This window comes from Triturus cristatus, chromosome 5_1 (assembly GCF_964204655.1).
Source record: "Triturus cristatus chromosome 5_1, aTriCri1.1, whole genome shotgun sequence".
NCBI classification, from domain to species: domain Eukaryota; kingdom Metazoa; phylum Chordata; class Amphibia; order Caudata; family Salamandridae; genus Triturus; species Triturus cristatus.
In genome coordinates, this window is record NC_140587.1 from 261,684,138 (window position 1) to 261,708,039 (window position 23,902).

At 41.8% G+C, this 23,902-nt stretch overlaps 1 protein-coding gene across 1 annotated transcript in view; it reads left to right on the forward strand.

Moving 5' to 3' along the window:
* Positions 1-23,902, forward strand: part of KCNQ3 (potassium voltage-gated channel subfamily Q member 3) — a 732,470-nt gene that overhangs the window by 671,909 nt on the left and 36,659 nt on the right. The window contains exon 11 of the mRNA XM_085604907.1: positions 7,281-7,386. Coding sequence (XP_085461033.1) covers positions 7,281-7,386 — 106 coding nt within the window. The remainder of the gene's footprint in view (positions 1-7,280; positions 7,387-23,902) is intronic.

The following is a 23,902-nucleotide window of genomic DNA, read 5'->3' on the forward strand; positions in this document are numbered from 1 at the left end:
AACAGAACTCAACAAGTTGGTGATGAGCTGTTCCCTAGTTTTGAACTAAAGTGCCTACATTTCCATTAGGCACTTTGGTTCATTCATTCTTCCAAGCACCCATATCAACTTAAGCAGAAGCATGAACTGATTCTGGATCAGCTCGTGAACGCTCTGAGGGTAAGAATAGAAATCTAAAGGACTCCTTGCAAACGGTTTACTGTCTGCTGTGGAGTTTTCAGTTTCTTACCAGAGCTTATTTGGTTTGGATACATTTAACTCTGATAGAGTATTTGATTGAAGCAGTTTTATACATGTCCACTAACTTTTGGCCAGTTTATTAGTATTTTTTAGTCACTGGCACTCACTGCATCAATGGGAACACATTCCTCTTTGCATTCATTGTATCTAACTAATGAAATTTCTACAGCAACACCACGCATTCCCAGGCATCACACGCACATTTCTTTGCGTTGTGTTTGTTGATAAGCAAGGAGCGCCCAGTGTGAGTTGTGTAGCGTTACTCGCTGCCTGCATCATATGAACATTTGCAAGGATCCTTGAAATGTGGCCCGCAATGCATCCCTGCATCAAGTGTTTGTTTTCTAGGATCCCAGGAAAATGTAGGTATGATGCCACGCATTTCCCCATCACGTAACTGTTGAACTACTGAATAAAATACTAATTGGAACGGGGATGCATCTACACTGTATAGAGTGAGTGGCTTAATTTTAGCAGTGCATTCAATTCAGTCACCTCTGCATTTCTTGGACTTCATGTAACTACCGTTCTACAAGTCAAAACTATTATGTAACTTCAATCGAGGATTATAACTTATTTATTAATGAGTTTTATATACCGCTAAGTAGACCAGAGGGTATCAGAACACTTTCTAGGTTATGTGATTACGTTTACAAGAGGTATATGGGAGGATTCATATTAGTCAAAGTTAAAGAACAATCGAGCATTAAGTGGTTACAAAGTCACGAAAGTAAATCGCTAGGACACATTGGGGAATGGCAGTGGAGACAGAATAGGAGACTGAAAGAGTTATGTGACCATCTTCATGGAACCAGTCAATGAAGGAAACGCACAACAGCTTGTGGGCGTGTTGAAGTCGTTGTTAAGCAGTAGAGATTTAAGGTCCCGTTTGAAGGAAGGAAAAGAGGGGTTGCAGTGAAGATCCTAGGGGAGAGAGTTCCAGACCTCCGGAGCATTTCCTGAGAGGGTGTGTGCCTGGAATGATTTATTCTTCAGATTAGGAGGAATGAGAAGAAGAGAAATGGAATTTCTCAGTGCCCGGACACTTGCTGCTCTTGAAATTTTGGATTCTAAATATTTAGGATTTTTTTGTATGAAGGGCATTGTGGGGGATACAGGCTGTGTTAAAGCTAAATCTTCCTTCGATGGAAAGCCAGGGCATTGCCATAGTCAAGTTTTGAGATGACAAGTGATTGCTCTACGGTCTTAAGATCGTCTGGGGTAATAAACAGTTTGATTTTCCTGAGATGTCTGGGTGTGCAGAGCACTCCTTTGGCTGAGTTGTTGATGTGCTCCTTCATTTACATGTTTGTGTTCAGGGTGATACCCAAGTACTTGACGCAGTTAGAAAGTGAGAGGGAGTGGTTTAGTGCATTCACATTCTTGATCCGTTCTTGGATAGGTAAAGGATTGTCTTTTGGGGAGAAGTGTAGTAGTTCTATATTTTTGGGAGTTCGGTTTAAGGTAATTCGTGTTTAGCCAGGCTTATATCTTAGTTTTCTTTTTGTTTTGTTTTTGCATATTTATATAGCGCGAACTCGACCCGAAGGTATTGGAGCGTTTTACACGAGCACCGTATTTACATTACACATTCAGGCACGGGGAGATTAAGTGATTTGCCCAGAATCACAGGATGTGGATGCGACCCCAAGGCTCGAACCCTGGCTTCCAACACCAAAGTCGGCAGTCTAGCCGACGGACCACACCCTCTCCCCGTTAGTGTGATGTTCAGATGTTGGAGGTAAATGAGTGATTTTATTTTGTAATAGAGTTGTGTGTCATCGGCTTATAGGTGATATTTGACCCCTGCTTTGTTTCAAATATCAGTGAGGGGTTCCATGAAGAGATTAAAGTGGATTGAGCATTGAGGTACACCTTGTGCAGGTTTGGAAAGACAGCTATTGATTTTTATTTGTTGCAGCTAGGACGTAAACCATCTCAGGACTGTTTTATTGATAACATGTGTGTTTTTGAGAGTCTCAAGTAAATCTGAATGATTTACTGTATCAAATGCCACAGTTAAGTCAACTAGGATTAGGAGGCAGATGTCGCCTTCATCCAAGGATCTGTGAATGTCATTGACAATATTGAACACAGCAGTTTCGGTGCTACAGCCTTTCCTGAATCCTGATTGGATAGTGTTGTGGAGGATGAATTTCTCTGTCTGTCGGTTGAGTTGAAGCATGACACACTTCTTCAACGTTTTGGCTCGGAAGGGAAGGTGGGTGATGGATCTGAGGTTAATGAGGTCGTTGGGGTCTGCTCCTGGTTTTTTAAGAAGAATGTGTGTGACTTGGACTATTTGGAGGGATTCAGGAGCATAGCCTGATGAAAGAGAGGTGCTGATGATTTTGGTCCAAAACAGGGAGATGATATGGTTGGGTGGGCAATAATTTCTGCACTGCTGATGGAGTTTACATCTTTAAACACGTCGCAAGGAAGCTGACGGTTTCAAATGGACGACCACGCAAGTTTTGCAAAGCCAAAGACAGATCTGTCCCTTCTATTTTCATGCTTTTGTGATGCCCAACTACCATTCAGCATCGGTGATGTAGCCGCTTTGAAAAACATGACTTCGGAGAGGTTTACTTTGTCGTGAATACCGCACACTCACACTTCAAGTGATACATTGTGCACATGTCGAAGCCTCTTGTTAAGAATGATCGGTCTCCTTTCCATTGTTGGTCTGGATGAGGCCTTTGAAATTGTACAGCCTGAAAGGCATAAACTCTATTTGATTAGGAGAAACCAACCAAAAATTAACTTTTATAATTGTTTATGTTGGGGAAGTGTGTAAGTGGACACAAAAGAAAGGAAGCAGTCCATTCACTTTGCTACCTCTTAGGTGGATGGTGGACTTTCAAAAGAATACATATAACCACCACTGATATGGTATTTCAAAACTGTGTTCTGGATAGGTTAACAATGACAATTAAATACATTTTTTTATGTTTTGTGATTAGATATGATTTCTGTTGTAAAGTTTATATATGATTTGTGTTGTACGGACAATGTTGCAAAGTCAACCTTTTGCTGACTGGTATTGGTGGTAACTGACTCTGACTGACCCTGGGCTCTGCCTAACCAGGCCCAGGGCCAGTGCTATGCTGAAGACACACGTAGAATACAGTAAAAACACCTAGATACTCTAGGATACACTATGGGATAGGGTATCCCTCTGATTGGCATGACCTTCCCTATAAGGCCCTGGTATATATAGGGCAGGGGGATTGAAACTACCTTTAAGTCCCTAGTTTACAATAGGGCAGTGCAGTTGAGAGACCAGCAGCCTTTTCTGCATTTGCATGTGTGCACTGCTGGAGCCTGAGGTCAGTTTAAAATCAGCCAGGTGCTGCAGGACTTCTTTTAAAATGCAAATTGTGCCCAAACTCGTGTTTTGTGTTTTGGGGCACTTACAAATAAATAAACTACAATATTTGGGCATGGTAGGTACCCCCAAGGTCTCCTGGGGGGTCTAGTACTTATAAGGAGAATCCTTATAAAAAGGTTTTTATATGCCCTGGGGTTAGTGAAATTGCACATTTCACTCCCCACATTGCAGTAAATTGCTTCCCAAAATCGACTTTTGTGCTAAGAAAACTGTGAAATGAGGAACTGCAATATTTTGATATATTCATAACCCTTAAAGTCTTTCCTATGTGTTCCAGGGTTGGGGGTCCTGTAAGTATTAAAAGGGTCCGTATAAACGCTTTTTTATAGGCCCTGGTATTGGAGAAATTACCCAGTTCATTTTTCCATTGCAGAGCCCCAGCCCATAGCTTAACATGGGAAGAAGTTATTAGTTAATAACTGGAGAAAGAAAAGCCCTAAAACTAGGATCAAGGGACTCAGTAGAAAGGTAATGATAAATCCAACAATATGGTATTTTTGAATTTATTCTAAAATGTTATAGGACGTTCTTGTCTGTAAGCCAACATTCAACCCTGTAGTGCTCTGCCCTGATTGGTCAGAGATACGTGGGTGAGTCTAGCTGCTTTGAAGATGTGATAAATGACCCCTGGGGTTAGGAAGCCTTTCTGGGAGGAGATGTTGCTGAACATAGGAATGCCAGAGCCAGGGGGAGGGGTAGTAAATAATGCTCTTCAAGGGAAGGAGGAGACAAGCTATAGAAACCAGTTTTCATTTACACCTGTCCCCCCTGCCTCACAGCCAGATGGGGGGATTATAGGAGAGTGGACCCATGCAGATGAAGCCATCCTGTGGGCTGGTGTAGTTACTTCTGCTCCCTCTGCTGAAAATTCTGATATATTGAATTTTGGAAGATTAGTGCTTTATGGGTTAACATTTTGGCACACTTTGGAGGAAGTGGTCATACTCTGGGGTGCTGCCCTGCACCTCATTGGACAGGAGTGCCCTCCTGCTTGACCCCAGAGAACACTGAATAAGTATCTGAGAGGAACAGTGCCTCTCAGATCTGCTTTTGAAACCTAAGAGAGTCAGAAGGGCCCACGCTGAAGAGTTTGATGTGCATTCACCAGGCCTTGCACTCTGAAATTTGAGCCTTTTGCACCATCTGAAACTACAACGCTGTGGATCAAACCTGCTTCAAAAGGACTAAAAAGTGGACTCCCTGCAAGCTACAGATTAACAGAGCTCACCTGGACTATCACCACCAAGAATCCTCAGCCTGGAGTACTACCAGTGGATTTGTAAGGGTTTTGTCCAAGTGGATTATGGGAATAGAAGTCTCACACTTTCAAGGACCCTCTTGGAGATTCCAGATCCTTGAATTGTGTGTTGGATACTCTTGGACCCGCAAGAAGAACTTCAGGAAGGAGTTCTAACAGGACCAGCCTGCTTGAAGAGGCTGCAAGTCTGGTGAGAAATCCTCAAGAACAATTGCTAAAGGTGAATTTGTCTCTGACAGAGGCAACCAAAAGTCCAAAAGTGGCACTGTTGGTTTCTGAGCACTAGAAAGTGACTAATCTTTAAACATTTATATCTCTGGTTCACTACAGTGGATTTTGTTCGTTGTGGTGTCAGTTTAAAGATAAAAATATTTGCCATTTTTATAACTTGCTGTTAGACTTTTATTGTGTGTTGTGTCTTAATTATTCACTGAAATGGTGTGTTTAAATGCTTTACATACATGTCTTTGGTGTTAAGCCTGCCTGCTCGCAGCCAAGCTACCAAGGGTTGAGCATGGGAATAATTTTCTAAGACCTATTCTGTGTCCTATATTGTGTCAGTGCTATTATTGCCAGTGATAAATGCATATATGACACTACTAATAATCCACTGCCCAACAGATATGTACCATATATATTGTTGAATGTATATATGTACCTTGTTAAATGTTTGTCCATCATTGTAAGACCCTCAATTGTACTAGGAGAAAAATAAATTTAAAAAACGTACTAAGGGTTGAAAACAAAGATATATGGTTGTCAGAAATTATTTCATGTAAATTTTGACACAATTTTGATTTGTGATTTACAAACACATTTCAAGTTATGTTTGTTGAATTATTCTGTGATTGAATGCTTAATCATCCTCATGTTTTTTATGTTCTGCCAGCGGAGTTGGCGAAGTTTTGGCCATCCGCATTATGCATGTAACATGAACTTCCTGCCACATTCCACCAACGGTTGCATGGCAGAGGTTTTTCTATTGGTGAGTGCAAATGAAAATTGGCATTTCCTAGCATGGTTTTTGGATGCCAGGAATGGGTGCCTTCCTGGCAAGGTGTTTAGAATACATGGTCATCCAATCCTTGGCCTCTCTGCAGAGCAAAGTGGGCAATGGTCACATATTCCGTTTGTAACTGTGATTCTGTGAAAGTGTGCACATCTGTCAAAATATTGACCAGGTGAAAGTGAAAGAAAATGCACTGCTTACTGGTGAGGGGTTGTGTTGTGGGTTTGGAGGGTGAAGTACAGGAGATGAGAGGAAGTGCTTTCAGGAGAGAGTGAAAAGAGGGAACTGAAGAGGAAAGAGATGAGGTGTAAGATAAGCAGATGTGTGCGATATTGTGAGAAAAAGGAAAGTAGATGTGTAAAATAGACTGAATGTAACAGGAGTGATTGAAAAACTCTGAATACCACTACCCATACTGCAGGCCTCTAATATTTGATTCACAGTCTCAACATTTCAGAAATGAAACATTTCCACATTTTTGTTGTTTCTCATTTATCTTAAACAGTTTACAAAGCCAATAGTCCTGGCTGGTTTTAGGTGTATGTCAGTTGTTGTATTATATATCTGACTATAATAGCAGAAAGCTCGAAGAAACCAAAATGCCGGTCGCGTGGCACACCATGGGAATCACAGAAATGTAGCTTACATGTTTAAGTCACAGCCTAATTGCATAGGCCACACCCCCTTCAGAGACCCCTCGGTTTTTTCAAACCACTTAAAGCCGTGCATATTATTTTAAAATAATGTTGCACATTCCAGTGGATTTCGCTGGCATTTAAATCCATAATAAAAATGCAAGTTGCTTATTTTTAGTTCTCTCTCTCAGCACTCATTAATTGGCTCAATCCCACCGAACCATGACGGCATTGATACAAAATGACTTGTTTTTTGTATAGCGCTTTATCCTCCACTTCTGCATTGCCTTTGCATTGTAAAGATCAAGGACTACTTTTTCCCCGTTTGATGATATTCATTTTGTTGACCTCGATAGGATGAAAGGCTGAATAGGTCTTCCAGCAAATGGTAAATCACTGCAGATGTCAGCAGTGCTCGTTTAACTCAATGCGCGTTCTTGCCAACTGTTTTAAAGGTGTGTTTAAAAGTAATTTTCCCTTTGCAAGCACTGCCGCTCATGCACAGGGAAGCTTTTCCCAGGTAAGTCCAAATTGGAAACCTAATGCGTAAGAAACGATCAGCCAGACTGTCCCATTTCTGCCAAAACGAGCATCACATGCTTACGTTTTGTAACTGAACAATGTGAATGTTTTAAGATCGTCCTACATATCAAAGAGTGTGTGCAGTTTCCGCAGCCTTCTGTCAGCAATGCACTAATATCCTGGCAGTGTTTGGAGATTGTAACCTGAGCGGTTTAATATTTGCAGATGCCGGAGCCGGTGGGGACCCCCTGGCTGAAGACAGGGGCTACAGTAATGACTTCCTTTTAGAAGACCTGATCCCGACAATAAAAGCGGCGATCCGAGCTGCCAGGTATGTTGGACATTTGATGCTCTGGACTGCGCTGTCGATGTTCATTTTTAAACAATACAGCTTCGTTTTACTGAGATACGACTTTGAAATGTTTCTGAATAATCTCTCTATTGATGCATGGAGCACCTCTTTGGAGTTTGCCCTGCACGCATTTTTTTTTCGTGCCATAATACAGCTTTAATCAAAGGTCGGGCGGCTTAATCTTGGCACCGTCGGTAATTATCTGTAGAGAAACACACACAGAATATACCTCTAGATGACAGCGCAATGTTTTTTTTAATCTGTCTATATTGTTTTCGGATATAGTTTTTTTAATTTGTATCATCAGACCATGACCTCACCAAAGTTTGTGCATTCTGACCAATCAGGGCCCGGCTACTGGGCTTATGCCGCCAATCAATATAAAGTAAACACATTGAAGTGTACTGTATTCGCCTCCTTCTGGGTGATCTGGCGTAGTTACATTCTACTGCCGAATAAATTCACCTCCTTGGGAAGGAGCTGTAAGGGAACTCAGAACTGTGGGCGGATTTAACCTCTCAGTTACCTAATTAAAACTAGATAGTGTGTCCAGGTGTCCTGTAAGAAATAAATACAGCTCACTTCACCATGAAAATAACCTAATTACTACATGTAGTAATGTTTTCCATTTCTCTTTTGTCACACGTCATTATTGCTTCTGAACGTCCCGTGAGCTCCAGGAAAGAGAGTTTAGGGGTCGCATAGAGAGAACTCAGCTGTTTCTGTTTGGCGCAGTGTCTATTAACTTCTCTTTAATGAATAAGTAAATAATTATAGTTAGAGACTTACGCCACATGTCAGGCCATCTCTTCAACTGGTGATAAACAAAGGAATCATTGATCTGTCGTTCCTTTGTGCAGAGGCGTTTTACTGCCTAAGCAAGGAGGGCAATTGACCAGGGCCCCACCTTCCAAGGGGCCCCTGGGAAAGGGAAGTTTTTCTTTTTGCTACATCTCTCTATTTATCTATCTTCCTTTCCTATATATTTTAATATTGTTTGGCAGCATGGGGCTTGAATTAGCAGAAAATGAGTGATGCAATTCAAAGTTGTTCCAAAGAGGGGTGCACAAAATCCTTAACATGACACTGCCTCTGTGTTGGGAGACTGGACACTGCTGCTTGTTGAGAGGGTCATAGCTCAGTACCTTCCTGTAGTTTGCTTACTGTTGATACGGCAAAGGGAGCATGGGTTCATAGACCCACAAGAAAGCGAACAAGCAGGCGAGAAGAGAAGACAGGTGATCACCAAGTCATGCGCACATTACGGTACACTGAAGGCTGCTGCAGAAGGCAATCAAACAACAACAATGTATGGATGTATGGACTGGACCCAAGTTGCTGAACACTTGTCGCTAGACGACACCTACTGTCAAAGGTGTAGGAAGGTAGTATGTCTCTTATTGAATTTTGGGAGCAGTTTTAAAAAAAGCGAAGACGTATGTTTTCACTGTTTACAAACTAGTGTCAGTACAAAAGAAATCATCTAAAATGTGTAAAGTTAATTTAATACCTATATATATATTCACTGAAAAAACCATAGGTTTCACACACGTTATAGTTAGGAATTAGCATTTAAAAAACCTTGCAAATTCACTGAAAAAACCATAGGTTTCACACATGTTATAGTTAGCTGTACATTTCACTCGTAAAAAACCAATGAAATTCCCCCGTTATAGTTAGTGCAGGCAACTATAACTCACGCGACCGCAATCTTCTGCTGATGCTAATACTGTATTTAGACACTTATTTGCCCATGTCTTCTTCCATTAAATTTTAGCTATACATATATTACAAATATTTTTTTTTCATAAAGACACATATGTCATCAGCAGAAGATTGCGGTCGCGTGAGTTATAGTTGCCTGCACTAACTATAACGGGGGAATTTCATTGGTTTTTTACGAGTGAAATGTACAGCTAACTATAACATGTGTGAAACCTATGGTTTTTTCAGTGAATTTGCAAGGTTTTTTAAATGCTAATTCCTAACTATAACGTGTGTGAAACCTATGGTTTTTTCAGTGAATTTGTACGGTTTTTTAAATGCTAAGTTACTTTACGCCATTCGTGGTGTGCGCGCCCAGTTAACGCAGTTCGTTCTGAGCGCGCACGGTGCGCTTCGCGCACAGTGCGCGCACAGTGAGCACGCGGTGCGCTTCGCGCACCGCGCGCCCACTTTACGCAGTTAGTGCCGCGCACCCACGTTATGCGGGATGGGCCATGTACGCACGATGCGCTTCGCGCACCGTGCGCACATGGGGGACATATTATACGCATCGTTGTGAAATGTATTCTTTATTATTTTCATATGTTTGATATGCCGTGCACAAATGGTGCCCTTCGGACACCATTTGCACACGGGGTGGGGAGAGTGTGGATAATTATTTTTTTTTAAAAAAAATTTACCGTACGCGTACGGTAAGCGTAATCGGCGATTTTTAGAAAAAAAAAAACATTTTTTTTTGGGCCTTGGGGGTTGTTTGGGGACCCGTATATCACTGCTGGGTGGTTATGATCTCAATATACTGCCCCTTTAGACATTTTTTGGCTTTATTTTTGCTGCCCCACTCAGAGTGCGAGAGAGAAAATGGTGGCCGCCGCTTCCTGGTTTGGGCCGATTCGAATGTTTACTAAGATCTAAGAGCCAATCAGAATCGCGCTCGCGCACGTCTCCGTACGCGTACGGTAAGCGCACCGTAAGCGCACCGTAAGCTGGCTCAGATATATATATTGATTTAAAGGCTATTTTCTCAGAATCTACTGAACAGATTTACACCAAACCTACAAAAGGCACTTCCTTGACCTGAGGACTACCTCTCTGCCAAATTTCATTTAATTCTGTTCAGCCGTTCGGGCTGTAGCTCTGTCTAAAGGTCCTATGGAAAAATGCATGGGAAAAACGCGTTTTGGGACCCCCCTTTTATCTCAGCCCCCGCTTAACGAATCCCCCCGAGACTTTCAGGGTAGGAGCGGAGCTCAACGCCCCACCTATTTTGAAAATTTCGCGAGGATTCGTCGACCGGCGCCAAAGTTATTCAAAATAGAATGTTGCGGATTTCCTATGGTAAGAGGGTCCTAACTATAACTACCTACTGGCGACCGCCAGCAGGTAATATATATATATATATATATATATATATATATATATATATATATATATATATATTCACTTGAAAAACCATAGGTTTCACACATGTTATAGTTAGGTGGACATTTCACTCGTAAAAAAACAATGAAATTCCACCGTTATATTTAGTTCAGATAACTATAACTCGTGCGACCGCCACTCTATCACAAGGATGATGTCATCAGTGATGTCATATGTGACGTCATGAGCACTGGATTGCGGGCGCGCGAGTTATAGTTATCTGAACTAACTATAACGGTGGAATTTCATTGGTTTTTTACGAGAGAAATGTCCACCAAATTATAACATGTGTGAAACCTATGGTTTTTTAAGTGAATATATATATATATATATCACTGAAAAAACCATAGGTTTCACACATGTTATAGTTAGCTGGACATTTTACTGATAAAAAACCAATGAAATTCCCCCGTTATAGTTACTGTAGGCAACTATAACTCACGCGACCGCAATCCTCTGCTGATGCTAATACTGTATTTAGACACTTATTTGCCCATATCTTCTTCCATTAAATTTTAGCTATACATATATTACAAATATTTTTTTTTCATAAAGACACATATGTCATCAGCAGAGGATTACGGTCGCGTGAGTTATAGTTGCCTACAGTAACTATAACGGGGGAATTTCATTGGTTTTTTATCAGTAAAATGTCCAGCTAACTATAACATGTGTGAAACCTATGTTTTTTTCAGTGAATTAGCAAGGTTTTTTAAATGCTATTTCCTAACTATAACATGTGTGAAACCTATGGTTTTTTCAGTGAATTTGTACGGTTTTTTAAATGCTAAGTTACTTTACGCCATTTGTGGCGTGCGCGCCCACTTAACGCAGTTCGTTCCGTGCACGGTTTTTATCAACTTTAATAAGCCCTGTACATTTGGTGGCCTTCGGCCACCAAAAGCACAGGGGGTGAGGTCAATGTGGATAGTGTTTTTTTTATTTCGATTTTATAATTTCATGTTGCCAAAATTACGTTTTTTTTCTCTATTAATAAGCCCTGCACATTTGGTGGCCTGCGGCCACCAAAAGCACAGGGGGTGGGGTAAGTGTGGATAGTGTTTTTTTTATTTTTATTTTTTTACCGTAAGCGTACGGTAAGCTTACGGTAAGCGTACGGTAAGCGTACGGTAAGCGTACCCCGCGAAATTGCCGAAAAAAAAATAAAACCGTTTTTGCTCTTGGGGGATGTTTGGGGACTCCCTCAACATGACTATGTGGGAGGGATTTCTCAAAACAGCCCCGTAACATGTTTTTGGCCATCATGTTTGATAAACAACACTCAGTGCGAGAGACAAAATGGCGGACGCCGCTTCCTGGTTTCGGCCGATTCGAATGTTTACTAAGATCTAAGAGCCAATCAGAATCGCGCTCGCGCACGCCACCATAAGCTTACGGTAAGCGTACGGTAAGCGTACGGTAAGCGTACCGTAAGCGGGCTCAGATATATATATTGATTTAAAGGCTATTTTCTCAGAATCTACTGAACAGATTTACACCAAACCTACAAAAGGCACTTCCTTGACCTAGGGACTACCTCTCTGCCAAATTTCTAGTAATTCTGTTCAGCCGTTCGGGCTGTAGCTCGTTCTAAAGGTCCTATGGAAAAATGCATGGGAAAAACGCGTTTTGGGACCCCCCTTTTATCTCAGCCCCCGCTTGACGAATCCCCCCGAGACTTTCAGGGTAGGAGCGGAGCGTAGCACCCCACCTATTTTGAGAAATTCGCGAGGATTCGTTGACCGGCGCCAAAGTTATTCAAAATAGAATGTTGAGGTTTTCCTATGGAAACGTGGTCCTAACTATAACTACCTACTGGCGACCGCCAGTAGGTAATATATATATATATATATATATATATATATATATATATATATATATATATATAAAAAAACACAGGTTGCCCCAATTGAGGATGTCGCACTATGAAGGGGTTACGCACACAGTCACCGGTAGCAGACCCTTCAGCTAGCTCTCCAATTCCTGTTGTGTGACTGCCAAACGCGTTTCGAGCATGAATGCTCTTGTTCACTGGCTCTCAACAAATGAAGTATGCAAAGCGGTTTAAAGTGGAACACTGATTTATTTAAATTCATAGTCCCGCCCATGTGGGCGTGGCAGAACTGGGCATGCTGGTCAATGTAGTCGCGCCCATAGTATCTGACACAATTCCATCCAAAACCCGGTTGGGTACCACTTTGCAAATTGAAGAGTTCACTCAAATGTCTTACCCAAGTGGGCACACGAAATGAAAGAGCCGCTTCCAAGCTCGCCAATGTCAATCCAGCAGCTAGGCCCCCTTCACTCCTGACAGCGCTCAGCATATAAAACGCCTTGAAACCGCAGAGATGGCGGCGGGACATCCTCGCGGCTAGGCTGCCGCTCTACACAAAAAAACACAGGTTGCCCCAATTGAGGATGTCGCACTATGAAGGGGTTACGCACACAGTCACCGGTAGCAGACCCTTCAGCTAGCTCTCCAATTCCTGTTGTGTGACTGCCAAACGCGTTTCGAGCATGAATGCTCTTGTTCACTGGCTCTCAACAAATGAAGTATGCAAAGCGGTTTAAAGTGGAACACTGATTTATTTAAATTCATAGTCCCGCCCATGTGGGCGTGGCAGAACTGGGCATGCTGGTCAATGTAGTCGCGCCCATAGTATCTGACACAATTCCATCCAAAACCCGGTTGGGTACCACTTTGCAAATTGAAGAGTTCACTCAAATGTCTTACCCAAGTGGGCACACGAAATGAAAGAGCCGCTTCCAAGCTCGCCAATGTCAATCCAGCAGCTAGGCCCCCTTCACTCCTGACAGCGCTCAGCATATAAAACGCCTTGGAACCGCAGAGATGGCGGCGGGACATCCTCGCGGCTAGGCTGCCGCTCTACACAAAAAAACACAGGTTGCCCCAATTGAGGATGTCGCACTATGAAGGGGTTACGCACACAGTCACCGGTAGCAGACCCTTCAGCTAGCTCTCCAATTCCTGTTGTGTGACTGCCAAACGCGTTTCGAGCATGAATGCTCTTGTTCACTGGCTCTCAACAAATGAAGTATGCAAAGCGGTTTAAAGTGGAACACTGATTTATTTAAATTCATAGTCCCGCCCATGTGGGCGTGGCAGAACTGGGCATGCTGGTCAATGTAGTCGCGCCCATAGTATCTGACACAATTCCATCCAAAACCCGGTTGGGTACCACTTTGCAAATTGAAGAGTTCACTCAAATGTCTTACCCAAGTGGGCACACGAAATGAAAGAGCCGCTTCCAAGCTCGCCAATGTCAATCCAGCAGCTAGGCCCCCTTCACTCCTGACAGCGCTCAGCATATAAAACGCCTTGGAACCGCAGAGATGGCGGCGGGACATCCTCGCGGCTAGGCTGCCGCTCTACACAAAAAAACACAGGTTGCCCCAATTGAGGATGTCGCACTATGAAGGGGTTACGCACACAGTCACCGGTAGCAGACCCTTCAGCTAGCTCTCCAATTCCTGTTGTGTGACTGCCAAACGCGTTTCGAGCATGAATGCTCTTGTTCACTGGCTCTCAACAAATGAAGTATGCAAAGCGGTTTAAAGTGGAACACTGATTTATTTAAATTCATAGTCCCGCCCATGTGGGCGTGGCAGAACTGGGCATGCTGGTCAATGTAGTCGCGCCCATAGTATCTGACACAATTCCATCCAAAACCCGGTTGGGTACCACTTTGCAAATTGAAGAGTTCACTCAAATGTCTTACCCAAGTGGGCACACGAAATGAAAGAGCCGCTTCCAAGCTCGCCAATGTCAATCCAGCAGCTAGGCCCCCTTCACTCCTGACAGCGCTCAGCATATAAAACGCCTTGGAACCGCAGAGATGGCGGCGGGACATCCTCGCGGCTAGGCTGCCGCTCTACACAAAAAAACACAGGTTGCCCCAATTGAGGATGTCGCACTATGAAGGGGTTACGCACACAGTCACCGGTAGCAGACCCTTCAGCTAGCTCTCCAATTCCTGTTGTGTGACTGCCAAACGCGTTTCGAGCATGAATGCTCTTGTTCACTGGCTCTCAACAAATGAAGTATGCAAAGCGGTTTAAAGTGGAACACTGATTTATTTAAATTCATAGTCCCGCCCATGTGGGCGTGGCAGAACTGGGCATGCTGGTCAATGTAGTCGCGCCCATAGTATCTGACACAATTCCATCCAAAACCCGGTTGGGTACCACTTTGCAAATTGAAGAGTTCACTCAAATGTCTTACCCAAGTGGGCACACGAAATGAAAGAGCCGCTTCCAAGCTCGCCAATGTCAATCCAGCAGCTAGGCCCCCTTTACTCCTGACAGCGCTCAGCATATAAAACGCCTTGGAACCGCAGAGATGGCGGCGGGACATCCTCGCGGCTAGGCTGCCGCTCTACACAAAAAAACACAGGTTGCCCCAATTGAGGATGTCGCACTATGAAGGGGTTACGCACACAGTCACCGGTAGCAGACCCTTCAGCTAGCTCTCCAATTCCTGTTGTGTGACTGCCAAACGCGTTTCGAGCATGAATGCTCTTGTTCACTGGCTCTCAACAAATGAAGTATGCAAAGCGGTTTAAAGTGGAACACTGATTTATTTAAATTCATAGTCCCGCCCATGTGGGCGTGGCAGAACTGGGCATGCTGGTCAATGTGGTCGCGCCCATAGTATCTGACACAATTCCATCCAAAACCCGGTTGGGTACCACTTTGCAAATTGAAGAGTTCACTCAAATGTCTTACCCAAGTGGGCACACGAAATGAAAGAGCCGCTTCCAAGCTCGCCAATGTCAATCCAGCAGCTAGGCCCCATTTGTTGAGAGCCAGTGAACAAGAGCATTCATGCTCGAAACGCGTTTGGCAGTCACACAACAGGAATTGGAGAGCTAGCTGAAGGGTCTGCTACCGGTGACTGTGTGCGTAACCCCTTCATAGTGCGACATCCTCAATTGGGGCAACCTGTGTTTTTTTGTGTAGAGCGGCAGCCTAGCCGCGAGGATGTCCCGCCGCCATCTCTGCGGTTCCAAGGCGTTTTATATGCTGAGCGCTGTCAGGAGTGAAGGGGGCCTAGCTGCTGGAGTGACATTGGCGAGCTTGGAAGCGGCTCTTTCATTTCGTGTGCCCACTTGGGTAAGACATTTGAGTGAACTCTTCAATTTGCAAAGTGGTACCCAACCGGGTTTTGGATGGAATTGTGTCAGATACTATGGGCGCGACTACATTGACCAGCATGCCCAGTTCTGCCACGCCCACATGGGCGGGAATATGAATTTAAATAAATCAGTGTTCCACTTTAAACCGCTTTGCATACTTCATTTGTTGAGAGCCAGTGAACAAGAGCATTCATGCTCGAAACGCGTTTGGCAGTCACACAACAGGAATTGGAGAGCTAGCTGAAGGGTCTGCTACCGGTGACTGTGTGCGTAACCCCTTCATAGTGCGACATCCTCAATTGGGGCAACCTGTGTTTTTTTGTGTAGAGCGGCAGCCTAGCCGCGAGGATGTCCCGCCGCCATCTCTGCGGTTCCAAGGCGTTTTATATGCTGAGCGCTGTCAGGAGTGAAGGGGGCCTAGCTGCTGGAGTGACATTGGCGAGCTTGGAAGCGGCTCTTTCATTTCGTGTGCCCACTTGGGTAAGACATTTGAGTGAACTCTTCAATTTGCAAAGTGGTACCCAACCGGGTTTTGGATGGAATTGTGTCAGATACTATGGGCGCGACTACATTGACCAGCATGCCCAGTTCTGCCACGCCCACATGGGCGGGACTATGAATTTAAATAAATCAGTGTTCCACTTTAAACCGCTTTGCATACTTCATTTGTTGAGAGCCAGTGAACAAGAGCATTCATGCTCGAAACGCGTTTGGCAGTCACACAACAGGAATTGGAGAGCTAGCTGAAGGGTCTGCTACCGGTGACTGTGTGCGTAACCCCTTCATAGTGCGACATCCTCAATTGGGGCAACCTGTGTTTTTTTATATATATATATATATATATGTATATATATTATCTACTGGCGGCCGCCAGTAGATAGTTATAGTTAGGACCGAGTTTCCATAGGAAATCTGAAAATTCTATTTTGAATAACTTTGGCGCCGGTTGACGAATCCTCGCGAAATTTTAAAAACAAATGGGGCGCTCCGCTCAGCTCCTACCCTGAAAGTCTCGGGGTGATTCGTCAAGCGGGGGCTGAGAAAAAAGGGGGGTCCCAAAATGCGTTTTCCCCATGCATTTTCCCATAGGACCTTTAGTCGAAGGTACAGCCCGAACGGCTGAACAGAATTACTTGAAATTTGGCAAAGAGGTAGTCCTCAGGTCAGGCATGTGCCTTTTGCATATATGGTGTCAATCTGTTCAGTAGTTCCTGAGAAAATTGCAGTTAAAAGTACATAAATATCTATAAGCGCGCACCGTGCGCGCACCGTGCGCGCACCATAACGTGCGCGAGCGTAATTCTGATTGGTGGTTACATGTCAGTCAACATTCGAATCGGTCGAAATCAGGAAGTGTCGGCCGCCATTTTGTGTGTTTTGTGTGTGACAGTGAAAAAGAAAGGTGGAGAACGTGAAAAGGTGGCAGGGTAGTGAGTTCCTGACCCCCTAGCCTTTGTCAGAGGGTCCCTGAAGGACCCCGAAGGGTGAAAAAAACATTTTATTTTTTTTACAAAAAATCGCGGGGTGCGCGCACGGTGAAAAACCTTAACAAAAACATTTTAAACGAGCCATTCCATATTACAGGATACAGTCAATCTATAACTATATACATAGGTAGCTTATTGTAAAATAAATATATAAAAAATATAATAATACATACATAACTTAGCATTTAAAAAACCTTACAAATTCACTTAAAAAACCATAGGTTTCACACACGTTATAGTTAGGAATTAGCATGTAAAAAACCTTGCAAATTCACTTAAAAAACCATAGGTTTCACACATGTTATAGTTAGCTGGACATTTCACTCGTAAAAAACCATTGAAATTCCCCCGTTATAGTTAGTTCAGATAACTATAACTCGCGCGACCGCCAGTCTATCAAAAAGGATGATGTCATCAGTGATGTCATGAGTGATGCCACTGACCATGTCATGAGTGATGTAATATGTGACGTCATGAGCAGTGGATTGCGGGCGGTTTTTTAAGTGAATATATATATATATATATATATATATATATATATATATATATATATATATATATATGTATATATATTTTGGTATTAAATTACCTTTATATATAGATTCACAAAAAAACCCAAAGGTTACAGGGATGTTACACTAGTACAAAACCATAAAAATTCAGCAGTTACCTGAGCTAACCTGAGCTAACTATAATGTACGCCCCCATAATGCACTACATATGACCTCACATATTATATCACTCATGACATGGTCAGTGGCAACACTCATGACATCTCAAATGACATCTATTATATCACTCATGACATGCTCAGTGTCATCACTGATGAGATCTCAAATGACATCATTGATGGCATCACTGATGACATCATCCACAGAACCACTCACACACACTCACACCCCTATACAACCTCTCAAACGCCCACTCACACACCCACCCACCAACCACTTACATACACATTCACAGACCCATTCAAGTACTCACACAACCACTCACTCAAGTTATATAGTTATAGTTAGGATTAAATGTATTTCATATTATGGCTGCTAGTGTCAGGATGGCATTTGAGTAGATAATGTTCTGGCCAATCAATAGTTCCACTGTAATCGGAGCTATTTCCACCTCTTCGTGAGCATCCTCAGTATGTTTCTTTTATTATGTGTTGCTCTTAGTGTAATTTGTTGGATACCCAGCCCTTCCATCACTCTGAAACTCTAAAGACCATCTTATCACTCAGGTCACCATACCATAGCTTGAAATTTCCCAAAATAATCATTTTGGAATTATGACGAATCAGTGGTAAGCACAAATCCAAAATCTGACTTTTACAACTAGCGTCAGGTATAGGGGTTTGATACAGTAATAGCAAGTTTACTCATTCAGTAGACAAAATATTAACCTATAAAATCAGATGTTGAAAGGATGTTCTAATATTGCTATAATGAATGCAGATCTGTACTTCTTTAAATCAAATATGATTGCCAGACCTCCACCAAGGTATTTTTCATGATTGCTTTTTATAATTGAATTTGGATCAAGAATAACTAGAAGTATGTCTTGGCCAGAGACCTGTCTCAACCACGTTTCTGTGATCAATAGGATACCTTAAAATATTCTTACATATGACTTTTCTTATTTCAATAATATCTGTATTAACAAATACATATATTTGCCTAAACAGAGCAACACTTTCTTTGTAGAGAATATTATCAGCCTGTGTTCCCAACATATTAGAGTGACTAAACGCCTGGAGGGTATCGACCTTTGCAGAAGGTGGCATATGTAGTTCGGCATAGCACTATGGACCCTCCCAGGAGTATTTATAAATTCAGCCAATGTGGTCTATTAGGCAGGAAATACAAGGAATTGTGATCTGTCTCAAGCAGGAGGTTCTGGACTAGGCTAGATAATAGGCTAAACTTGTGCTGGGATTGCAATGCCACCCACTTTACTAAGTAAAGGTATTGGAGTATGCTTTAATCTATGTTGTGCATTTTCCTCAGAATTAACAGAAGTAGGTGTAGTGGGAACTGTATAAGTCAGTCAACATCAATTTTATTGTTCTGTTAATAAAAACCATTACAGTATTGTTTTCAGCACATGTTAAAACCATACATTGTAGAAAACATACATATGCATTAATATAAAACTGTACATATTTAAGTGCCAAAATGAGATCAACCAATTGCGCATTAAGTCTGGAATCTGGAATCTAAAACAATTCATACAATTATTGTACCTTATTACTTTAAAATGGGTCGAAGATTCCCATTGCACTGAAAGTCTCCAAGAAGGGTTATAAATATTCTAAAGTGCATGTGCAGAATACAGAAATTTTCTTAGATGAAGAGCCGCAATATGAGGACTAGTGGCATTGATTCTCTATAAGCGAGTCCTTCGGTTCCCTTAACCACAAAATATCCTGATCGTATGTGTGCCAAGGTACACAGGGATGTTCTTAATCACAGCCTCCTTTTATGACATATGCCTGGTATTCTTGGCTTACATGTGCATTTTCAGGGATTGGAGCAAGAGGAATCATGTACTATCATTGGTAGTTTCTGTAACTCAATTTTTACTTGCTCCAAATACTTTATGAGTCTACTTGATAACTGTGTATCATGTCCCTGCAGACATACATGAAATTCAGTCTCCACCAATCTTACACCAAGCCTATTCAAAGATGGTCGTAGGTATTTCCTTCTTATGTTCAAAATACATGGACATTCCTAATGTATTTGGCAGAGATTCCTCCCGGTACCCGCATCTGCGCCAGCACTCACAATCAGAGGAATCTTTCCATGACTATAATGATTTATGCAGGAATAACAAAAACCTAATTAGGATGAATTTCATTCGGTCATAATGTTTCATATTTCTTAGAAGAGCTAACACAAAAGATATGTTAGAGACTTATATATAGATTTCAAAAGGGTGGCCCTTGATAGTTTTTCAGAAGACTCTGTATCCCAAGATCTTGTAAAATTCTAGTCATATTTTGTATTAAATTATCTATGTCAATTTTGTGGTATTTATGTTCCTTTTTCCATATTAGATTTTTCAAAATATTTAGTTGAAAGTAGCACTTAATAAATTGAATATATTCTTAATAGATATATTGATTACGCCAAATTCCAGTCTTGGCTAGGCAGGGAACTTTTAGGTAGACGGAATATAGTTCTTATGACACCTGAGTAGATCCTCTCAAATTCATCATGTAATCCTGATCTTCATGTTGAGGATCCACATAGTAGTGCAAGTGCCAACTTTGCATTCATTATTCCTAATATTTACAGCCTCCTGGGGCTCATTAGACTACTTTTCATTTTCCACGATTGTTTTTGCACATAACAGGCATGAGTTTGTAGTGCCTTCAACTGACTTTCGTATCTTCGTATCCTTACTCCAAGATATTTATAGCAGTCAGTGATAGATATCTTTTGGCCATTTATACTCCATGTGTATTTTTAGCCAGGATTAGTTCCAATTAATTCCGTTCATTGAAGGCATGTAGACCATGTAAGCTCTTCTGCAGGCCAGCTGTAGTCCGCAATAGTGTCTTTTGCATATTGTAATAATGGGATTCATTGTGCCCCTAATTTGGTAGAATATATATTTTTTTAAATTATTGTTGGCAATAGATCAGTTGTATACAGAGTAAGGAGAGCTGGTGCCAGCACAGCCCTGACTCAGCCCTACATTTTATTTATTGGAATTTGTGTGGAAATTGTTGTACCATTGCAAGTTTTGACCCCAACCAAAGTATCAGTATGCAGCTTTCTAATTGAGGCAAATAATTTTTCTGGAATGTTCCAAGCCTTGAACTTTTGCCACAGTGTGCCCCTGTTGACCTTTTCAAAGACAATATTGTAATCTAAAAAAGATACATACAAGCTGGATCTCTGTTTGGTTCCTTTTTTTGCCAGCATATTTATCACAGTAATGTTGTCCCGTGTTTCGCAACATTCCTGAATCCTGTCTGCAGCTTCAGCAACAATTTCAGGTTATTTATCCAGTCCTCCAGGTCAACCAAAAAGAATCTAGTGAAAATCTGTGCTTCTGTGTTGAGGAGTGCAACAGTTCTATAATTTTGAGGATTGGTGATATCTCCCATCTTATGGATAGGATGCAATATAGATCCTTTCCAGTTAGCTGGTATAATTTCTGAGACTAGGATATTTTTATACAGAGTTAAAAGTGGCATACTCCATGTGTCCATTTCATCGTTAAAGATTGCTAGACAGACTCCATTCGGACCTAATGTCCCTCCACTCTTCATTTGGGTTAAGGTTTTTACTAGCTGTAGTTTTGTTTTTAGCTATGCAAGTGTTGCTATTGCTGAGTAGATACATGTTCAATTGGTCAGGCATCCCCACCATACTCAAGTCTTCTTCTTTTTGATCTCTCACAGTTGTCATTGGACCTACCACTTCATAGCTCTTGGTTGGACTCCTGCGACACAATGTAGCGTATTCCCCAGATTGTGCACAGGTTAAGGAGCTGCTGTTAGTTTTGTGGTCCAACTCGTTCCCTAAACTATCTGGAAAGCAGCCATTTGTGTCAGTCTGCCAGGGGAAACTAATGTGTAATCCAATATCTTGGCTGATTTTCTGACTATATGAGTTGCCTCTTCAGGGATTTTTGGAGAAAATCTACAGTTTACACTTATCATTCCTCAGTCCAGAAGGGAAGCCCAAAACCTTTTGCTATTTCTTCCGCCGGTTTGGTTTTGATTACCAAGCTTGGATCTTCTAAAACTTCTTTAGTTCACTTAATGTCTCCTCCGGTAAGTAGTTGGGTTTCCTCACTTCATTCATGTCTCCCGTGATGATAATTTCGAATTTTGGTAGGATCCGCTGTTGGTTCCTTGCATGTTAATATAGTATGCCTTCAGTTAATTTCATTCTCATTGGGTCTGATGGAGCATATACATTATATAAAAGAATTCCAGAGCAGCCAGCCTTCAGAAATCAAATCTTTGTGGTGAAAATGTAGTCTGAAACTACTTCTAGCTCTTCCCATATATATTTCACCCTTACATTGATATATGTAGCTAGAACACCCAAGAGTCTGCCGTGTTCAGAGAACTTTAGTGCTGGTTTAATTTTCGCAGAAAGGTCTTTTATACTTTCTCACTCTTGGACCAAGTTTCTTGCAGACAGATGAGTGTAAAATTTGTTGGATATGCTCTCAAAATAGTTTTTGTTTTGAGCTTTGTTACTCCTACCATGTTACAGGACAAGATTCTTAATTGATTGAAACTGGTCCCTCTTCCTGATCATCCACAGTTAGTTAGCATTTAATGCTTCATGTAGTGCTCCAGTCTTCCGGAACTGACACTTGAGAATCCTCGAGATAGACAGCTCTACAGTGGAAACTGTATCTGGTCAGGGTTGTCTAGTTGCAGAATGAGACGCGCATAGCCAGTGCAAGTTACATGTAGAGAGTAACAGAAACCAAGGCCCTGATTTAGATCTTGCCGGATGGGTTACTCCGTCACAACGGTGATGAAATATAGATCCTATGAGATTTTTATTTTGGCGGACGGGATGTCAGTCACCATTGCGATGGAGTAACCCGTCCACCAAGATCTAAATCAGGCCCTAGGTCTGGACATTAAAGGCCCCATGTATGCATTGCAACTGAACCTGAAATTTGCAGCTGTAATGTTAGACTAAAAAAGCAAATGGGTACAAGTGAAATTCCACAGAGAAAAAAAACACCAAATACAACTATATTTCCGGAAATAGGGAAGGTACACCATAAGTAATTGTCACAAACAACTTAGTACAATTTACATAATATAAAATCAATCAGTCAAAATGAAATGCTTCAAAAAGAAAACGACACACCTTACTGCAAGGTCGTGTAATAGTGGAGCAAATAAATCAAATAGTAAAAGGAACAATCCAGATGGAAGTAGCTAACAAAATAGATGTGAGAAAAGCAATTTGTGACATGTTACGAGCTCAGTACAAAAAATGACACTATTAGTAGTTCACCATTTGCTCTTGTGGGAGGATAGAAACCTTATACTAATCTAACACCAAGGTGGACATAATAATTCCAGAGAGAATGAATATAGAATTCAATGAAAGTGAGTAAGAACTGGAGAACAAAACAAAATGAGCAACAAAACTAAAATAAATGGAGCAGAACAAAGCAAAGGCTTAAGCAAATAAGGACCTCACTATTAAGGTCAAGTCATAGATTATGTCTAGAGTTGGCAAATGGGGAAAGGTGGAATGTATCCAAGGTTTCATCAGATAAAAAGTAAAGCAAGAACTCAATGGCACAAGAGCATGGGAAAACTTCAGATACACTTTACACAACCAATAACTATACTATAGTAAGAATATGTATGGAGCAATACATTTGTGAGAACCGATATGTAGGAACATTGTCTGATACACCCACTGATGATGAGACGAACACAATCCTGGGACAAAGATGGCAATGTTGATCACCAACATAGTAGAAGGACTACTAATGGTTTTGATGTCTATTGCTTGGCTCAACATGGACTCTGTCTTTATCTTTATTATTGGAATGAGGATGCCTAGTGATGTTTTCTATTTGTCTAGTCACCACCTCTGATTGTTCAACAAGCCCTTTGATGCTTGAGAACTTGGGGGTCATGTGAAGTGGACTGACAGTCTTCATGAGTGCATACATTCTTCTGTTTAGGCTCCAGTCTCCGTTAAA